The sequence below is a fragment of the Maylandia zebra genome, linkage group LG16 (genome assembly GCF_041146795.1).
Source record: "Maylandia zebra isolate NMK-2024a linkage group LG16, Mzebra_GT3a, whole genome shotgun sequence".
Classification (NCBI taxonomy): Eukaryota; Metazoa; Chordata; class Actinopteri; order Cichliformes; family Cichlidae; genus Maylandia; species Maylandia zebra.
This window is the reverse complement of record NC_135182.1, coordinates 10,764,791-10,772,735: the sequence shown is the minus strand read 5'-3', so window position 1 is coordinate 10,772,735 and position 7,945 is coordinate 10,764,791. Positions and strand designations below refer to the sequence as shown.

Sequence of the window (7,945 nt, the reverse complement as noted above, 5' to 3'; positions counted from 1 at the left end):
AACAGAATTATAATGTACAGAACAGAATTTGAATGAAAACAACGGAATTAGAATGTACAGAACAGAGTTTGAATGAAAACAACGGAATTTGAATCAAAATAATGGAATTTGAATGAAAACAACGGAATTTGAATGAAAACAACGGAATTAGAATGTACAGAACAGAGTTTGAATGAAAACAACGGAATTAGAATGTACAGAAGAGAGTTTGAATGAAAACAACGGAATTATAATGAACAGAACAGAATTTGAATCAAAACAATGTAATTTGAATGAAAACAACAGAATTAGAATGTACAGAACAGAGATTGAATGAAAAACAACGGAATTATAATGAACAGAACAGAATTTGAATCAAAACAATGTAATTTGAATGAAAACAACAGAATTAGAATGTACAGAACAGAGTTTGAATGAAAACAACGGAATTAGAATGAACAGAACAGAATTCTGTTGTTTTCATTCTAATTCTGTTGTTTTTCATTCAAATTCCATTGTTTTGATTCAAATTCTGTTCTGTACATTCTAATTCCTTTGTTTTCATTCAAACTCTGTTCTGTTCATTCTAATTCCGTTGTTTTCATTCAAATCCCGTTGTTTTGATTCAAATTCTGTTCTGTTCATTCTAATTCCGTTGTTTTGATTCAAATTCTGTTCTGTTCATTCTAATTGGGTTGTTTTCATTCAAACTCTGTTCTGTACATTCTAATTCTGTTGTTTTCATTCAAACTCTGTTCTGTACATTCTAATTCCGTTGTTTTCATTCAAATTCCGTTGTTTTCATTCTAATTCTGTTGTTTGTTTTAAACTTCCATTGTTTTGATTCAAATTCTGTTGTTTTCATTCAAATTCCATTATTTTGATTCAAATTCTGTTCTGTTCATTCTAATTCCGTTGTTTTCATTCAAATCCCGTTGTTTTCATTCAAATTCTGTTCTGTTCATTCTAATTCCGTTGTTTTGATTCAAATTCTGTTCTGTTCATTCTAATTGGGTTGTTTTCATTCAAACTCTGTTCTGTACATTCTAATTCTGTTGTTTTCATTCAAACTCTGTTCTGTACATTCTAATTCCGTTGTTTTGATTCAAATTCCGTTGTTTTCATTCTAATTCTGTTGTTTGTTTTAAACTTCCATTGTTTTGATTCAAATTCTGTTGTTTTGATTCAAATTCCGTTGTTTTGATTCAAATTCTGTTCTGTTCATTCTGTTATGTACATTATAATTCCGTTGTTTCCTGGGTCCGTGTACTTTTCGGTATTTGAAGTTTTGTTTCAGAAACCAAAACGAAAAAACGATATTTAAAAGAATTTTCATTTTTTAAATTTTTGATAAAGAATAAAATGGGCGAAAATAACTTGTTTTTTCATTCGGTGGTAACAAATAGCCGTCATACACTTAAAATTAGACGTGCTTTTTTGGATTTCTTCGTGATTCAAATAATGAAAGTATACTAGCGCAAAAACAAAAAAATAGACGCATTTTCAATGTCTGAAACGGGAAGTACTTCTTCTGCGCGTTTTTTTATGGCGCGCGCACACCGTCCCCCACACAAGAGATCGACGGCCTTAAAGTTACACTGGAATAAACAGAGGATGGACCATTACGTTGTTTTTAGGAAAACTAAGAGAGTGACACTCCGGGACGAAGACATGACTGCAGAAAAACTGGGTCGCATCTTTCAGGTAGATATGTAAACTTCGCAAACTTTGCTTTCAGCAGTTTTTTTATGAACGTTATTGTTCTTCCTTACTGCGGAACGGCTAACGTTAACATTTGGTGATTTCATGTAGGCCTACTTTTACTAATACTATGTCTAGCCGTCTTCATTGTGCTAATATGTGAATTGTGCACATGTGCTAATGTGTAAATAGTTATTCATTGACTTTTACCGGCTACTAGCTAATAAGTAAGCCTTTAGAGCCTATTAACCGTGTGCACAGGAGTAACACGTTAGCAGAGCAACGTGATTTACGGAAACTTTTCTTAAACAGGTATCCGCGCATACTCTGTACATCACGGATGATTCAAACGTGGCTATGTTCCCCGGTGCGGTCTCTGGTGTTTTCAGCGCATTAGACCTTACACCCAGAGGTCACTATGAAGTCCACGGAGAAGACATGGAGTCAATTCCAACAGCAGGTTCCAGCGGGCAGCGTTTTGCATTTATGCGAGCACCAGCTGTGGCAGCGTCTGCACCTTCACGTTCACAGCAGGCTACTTCAAGTTCCCCTATGTCCTCCAAAACATTTCAGAGGTAGGATGAGTCTGTGTTCTTGAATATTAAATTACAGAACAGGCAAAATAAAAAGAAACATAAGGTGCATGGATAGTTGAATTGTTAAGAATAGCAAAGCTGTTTTAGTACAATTTGCCTATAGCAATCACTGAATGGATTTGTGGCCTGCTGTCTTTTACAAGATATGTAAAATTATTATGTTTTGTTTTACAGATCAGTGTACTTTGCAGATGTAGTTGGTGGGAGGTTGATTCCCAATAGAATGGTGGTTGTACGATTCCTGGAGTCTGAGGCTACGCTTCAAGGGATAGTAGGAAAAGTGCAAGATGCCATTGGTAATTACAACCCAATAATTTTGACAGATGCACAGGGCAATGCAATTCTGGAGTCGGAGGGCACAACAGGTGAGCCATAATATTACAGCTAAAGCCCATATCTTATGGAGAGACATGTCTTACCAGACTCTTTGTAATATTTATTGGGTAATATGGTATTGGCTTCTAAACAGGTTTCTTTGGTTTTGTTTTTCATCTGTAGGGTCACAGTACTGGAGACAAAATGCACGAAAAATTCTTGCTGTGCCTGAACAAGACTTTAATTGCCTCCAGGGAACAAAGAGGAAGAAACTGAGGTATGTGAATAAATATGTATATACTATAGGATGAACATCAATATAGAAGAATTAATTTGATTTAAATCCTATAATAGCAGTAAGACATCACTACATAAATCATCATCTATCAGTAAGTGATGTGATGTTTCTTTAAGCCAGTAAGTAGCTTTGACATCTGATTATCCATTTTTATTTGTAGCAGCCGTAAAGATGATGACAGTGCCAGTTTGGGAGAAGTGAGTGACAAAATAGAAGAGTTGGTGTTGGCATCTCAAAGTCTGCCAGCTGTCACAGCAGCAATCAAAGAGCTCACTGATCTTGCAGTTGCCCAGAAAGTCACAACCCCCAAGCTGCAGACACTCAAGGAGGGATTTAGCTGCGTGGTTTGTATGAGTATGTTCAAATGTTGCTTAGTAAATACATTACATCTACACTAACATTTTAATTACAATTAAAACAATGTCAAACCACATTCAATCATTACTTTGGACAAACATTTTTTTACCAAACATAGGCTCTTTATTCAGCAGTGTCCATTTAAATACTTAGGCACAGACAATCAAGATGCAGGTCTACTGTAACATAACATTCAAAAGTTTACATGCACATTTAATTTGGGTTCTCCTTGCAATCTTGACTATGAAAGTATAGCTTTTCAAATTGATTACAATGTCAGTATGGGTGACGGTACACTGTTCACAGTAATGTAAAACTAAAAAGTTCACATTTAAAATGGGACTGTAGTTGCATATATTGAATCAAGTACCTGTAACTTTTTCATTTTTCTTGCTTGCTAATTGAGAAAATGTACTGATTTTGCCCCTCATCAATTATAGACAAAAATATAGACAGGGACTTTCTCAGAACAGCGTGAACAAGAGGAATTACAGAATAACCAAAAATATTCTGCATGCTGTCTGTAAATTTATGTCAAGACTGACTTTGAACCTATAGTTTGAACTAAATTCAACATAAATGGATAACAGTCTCACTTATCTGATTTACTTTTGCAGACATCATTGAGGATCCAGTGTTCTCACTGTGCTGCAGAAGCATTATTGGCTGCAAGACATGTGTGGAACAGTGGCAAGAGACATCACAGCACTGTGCAAAATGCAGGGAGAGTAACAACGGAGTTCTACAAATTACTGGTCTAACAGCTGCATTTTCTGTATTGAAATCTTTTTTTGCAGAGGAGTAATGTAGTGTGTACACACAAATGTTTACAGTCAGTTGATTTTTTTTTTGTCTGTTCTGTACAGTTTACAGATGCAGTGGTTCATACATTTCTCTGAGTTATGTTTATGAGACAGAGCAGAGCTTCTTTGTATGGCATAAAGTCACCATTTACGGCTCTAAAAAACAAATGTGAAATATCAGGATATTTTTCTGCAAAATGACTCTCTGTTCTAAGTTTGTCCTGTTCGGTTGTGAAGGGATCAACTCCAAAAGTCGAATATTCTTTGAGTGCAGATCCCAAGTGCTGCCTGTAAAGGTCTGCTGCTTCAAGTGCATTTGGCAAGAGCTCTGGAGAAATTCTTCTTTTACACCCATGTTCTGCAAAGTGATTTGGTATGCCTTTTCCTGTAAAAAATAGAGGAGGTGTTTAAATGTTCATTATCAGGGTTGTAAGCAATCTGACTTTTTTTTTTTTTTTTTTTTACCTGGGATTCTATGAGCATTCCATGATTCTACCACACTTGCAAGACCAATGTTACACAGCTGACAGGTTAGATTGGACACACAGTATCGCACAAGGTTATCCTCCATATCTATCTCCTCCTGGTCCATCAGCTGGAGTAGGGCAGTTTTTAGTGGGTAGTTGACACGGTTGTTGATTTCAGGCCAAATCCTTTCAACTGTGTGGTTCTAAAAGAGTTAAAAGAAACATGTCTTAAATGTACGTAGTAGTACACGTAATAGTATAAGAATTTCAGCTGATGTTAATGGTACTTAAATCTTACTCTTGTGGATGAGGTCTGTAAATAAGGCAGTCTCTCCTGATTGAAGCGATGATGTGACAGCATCTCTTGCATGAACAGTGTTAAATAAAATTCCTTTCCATGGTCTACTCGCACCTGGTCCCACATACCATAGGTGATCACTGCAGGTCTGGTACAGGAAAAATAAAGAACATTTATTAACTATTTTGCTTTAAGACCAGCAAAGGTGTTATTATTTTGAATGTATTCATTCATGTTTTTTTTGGGTAATATTTTAGTTGTAGTAGGACAACATATATTTCTTAAGTTTCTTTGCAATGTCACTGTCATGCTCAGACTTTAGATGTATGTCAGAACAATTGAAAGATATGTGGATATCAAGAACCTTGTTCCATTCATAAATGAACACTGATTAATTGCAATAAAGTAGTTAAATGATTCATGTGCAATTCCATTTTATTTATTTTTACATTAATAGAAAATGTTGATCAAAATGTTTGGTAAGTTCTTAATATATTATATTCAGGAACATAACCAGACCCATCTGTTGCATGTCTAATTTAAATTCAAATATTGTAAATTTGGGTGCAGCTCATGTCCAATATGACTAACATGTCCATCAAAACACTTAAGATGAAATAAATGGTTTGAGAGGTTGTATTACCTGAAAACATATTCATAGATGCTCAAGTTGTTTTTGATTGGCATTGTGGAATGACTCACAATCTTTTTACTGAATCCATCTACAGCTAAAACATGGGTGACTCCAAACATTACAAGTTTCTCGTTTTGGTCCAGGTGAACCTTGTGCCCCATGCATTCAGCATGGTACGGTGTGGGATTAAGATTCCGAGCTCCCTTACAAAAAAATCACAAAAATAAATGACAGCTGACTGGATAAAGGCAGATTTGATCATACGTTTGAGGAAGAGTCAAGTAACTGTTAAAGCAGGGCGTACATCTGTTAAACAGAATTAGGCCCTACCATTACATGATGTATATCACAAATATGACAAAGAACATTGGAATACAGTTCTAGTGGAAGATTAAATAACATAGGCTACCTGGCGTCTTGCTTCATGATAAGGTTGATGCACCTCTCTTAAAATTGACCCAATTCGTCCCTCTGCAGCATGTACCCCTTTTGTGGACAGATAGCCCTTCATCATTTTGCGGCCATATGTTGGGCCCACCTGTTTAAAATAAAAGATCATGCTACTACTAGAACAACAAATGTAAAGTAGCTTATTCTGAAAGCAAATGTGTAAAGCTAAAGTATTGTGCTAATTAACTGTACAAATACCAGTGAGAGACATCTTTAAAATAACTAACGTTACCCACCACCCGCAAGACGCTAAAACGCGCGGGCGCGCGCACACAGTCTAGACTAACCCCCTTACAACCCAGTTAAGACAACCATACACAGTCATAAGGTGAAGGAAGAAAGTACCTTACCTCATTTATAGCTTGTGTCACCTCAAGCTCCAACCGTGTGTCCGAGAGTCGACAGCTAGTGATTTGCTCAGCACAAAACTTTCTAACATTTCTCGCAGAAAATCCTCTCACTTCCCCGTGTTCATATGACAGACGCTCTGATATAATTTCCGATGACAGGCCTTGTTTTGCCATCTCCATGATCACGTCTGAGTATTTTTCCAACGTCATGATGTCCACACTACAGTGTTTGCCATAAGTTTGCGCATCACTTGTACAGGTTGTTGACCTACTAAAACTTCCGGTTCAGACAAAATAAATAAAGGGCCCTTTCTCGTTCTTTTTTCTTGGGTTTTTCGTTTCTGATGTGCGAAAGGACAAAATGAAAAAAACAATTGTTTTACGTTTTTCATTTTAGCTTTTTAAGTTGAGAATTAAATAAGTGTCTCATTTTCTTTTTTAAATTATACTTTCTGAAACGAAACTTCAAATACCGAAAAGTACACGGACCTTCCTGCCTACTTATTCCGTTCTTCCAGTTTAGTTAGTGTTTTTCTTTTCTGCCTCTTACCAGCAATAAAGCTGTGTGTTTTGAATTACTTCCGCCTCAGTGAGTCCTGCATTTTGGGTCCTCCCTTCCTGCCTGCCCACACGCAGACATGACAGAACGATGCGACCACAACCAGGACCCAGCGGACTCGTCCCGGGAGTGTGACCTCTCCCGCATCCAAGGTTTGATGAAGCGGATTTCCCACACCAAAGACACTAAGACTATGGTGGTTGGGATTAACGCTATCAAAGCCGTCCTGGAGGGAAATCCTCACCTGCGCCAGCTGAGAGGATTTATGGGCTATATGGACCAGCTGCACGAAGCCCAGGAGGTGCTACAAGCTCGGGAACTCGCGGCTTTTGCCCGCTCCCAGTTTGCTAACCCGAAGCCACCGCAGCAGCAGCGACGGTCACGGGGGAGAGGCGTCTCCACTCCTCTGCCGCGGGATTCCTCCGCGTGCTGTTCCGAGCCAAATGCACCGGCCTCCTTCTTGGCAGCGATGTGGTCAGAGGATGAGGAGCAAGTTGTCATCCCTCCGCCATCACAAGTTTCCTCCGCCACTTCCTTGTACTTGTACTTGTTTGAACACCTTTTAATGTTAAAGTCGCCCTCTGTTCATTTCAGTGTTGGAAAGACTCTTTCTTGCACTGAGGTCTGCTTATTGTAAATATCTTGTACTTGTTTTTACACCTTTTAATGTTAAAGTCGGCCTTTGTGCTTTTCAGTGTTGGAAAGACTCTTTCTTTTACTGAGGTCTGCTTATTGTAAATATCTTGTACTTGTTTGAACACCTTTTAATGTTAAATTTTTCCTTTGTGCTTTTCAGTGTTGGAAAGACGCTTTCTTGTACTGAGGTCTGCTTATTGTAAATATCTTGTACTTCTTTGAACACCTTTTAATGTTAAAGTTGGCCTTTGTGCTTTTCAGTGTTGGAAAGTGTCTTTCTTGCACTGAGGTCTGCTTATTGTAAATATCTTGTACTTGTTTGAACACCTTTTAATGTTAAAGTCGGCCTTTGTGCTTTTCAGTGTTGGAAAGACTCTTTCTTGCACTGAGGTCTGCTTATTGTAAATATCTTGTACTTGTTTGAACACATTTTAATGTTAAAGTTGGCCTTTGTGCTTTTCAGTGTTGGAAAGTGTCTTTCTTGCACTGAGGTCTGCTTATT

General features: G+C 37.5%; 2 protein-coding genes across 2 annotated transcripts; one reads left to right on the top strand and one right to left on the bottom strand.

The window, feature by feature from the left end:
- The first annotated feature begins 1,244 nt into the window (after positions 1-1,244).
- On the top strand, positions 1,245-4,051 carry LOC112434375 (uncharacterized). Its single transcript, XM_076874967.1, has 6 exons — positions 1,245-1,683; positions 1,993-2,255; positions 2,451-2,641; positions 2,775-2,868; positions 3,050-3,243; positions 3,864-4,051. Exons 1-6 carry the CDS (start codon positions 1,486-1,488, stop codon positions 4,049-4,051), a joined length of 1,128 nt encoding a protein of 375 aa, XP_076731082.1. The 5' UTR covers positions 1,245-1,485.
- A 78-nt stretch (positions 4,052-4,129) lies between these two features.
- Positions 4,130-7,146, bottom strand: LOC143412971 (uncharacterized). The gene is made up of 6 exons (XM_076874966.1): positions 6,249-7,146; positions 5,858-5,986; positions 5,458-5,651; positions 4,815-4,962; positions 4,515-4,719; positions 4,130-4,434 (listed from the first exon to the last, which is right to left on the bottom strand). The coding sequence occupies exons 1-6, from the start codon at positions 6,456-6,458 to the stop codon at positions 4,130-4,132; spliced, it is 1,191 nt and encodes a 396-aa protein (XP_076731081.1). The 5' UTR covers positions 6,459-7,146.
- Positions 7,147-7,945: the final 799 nt, after the last annotated feature.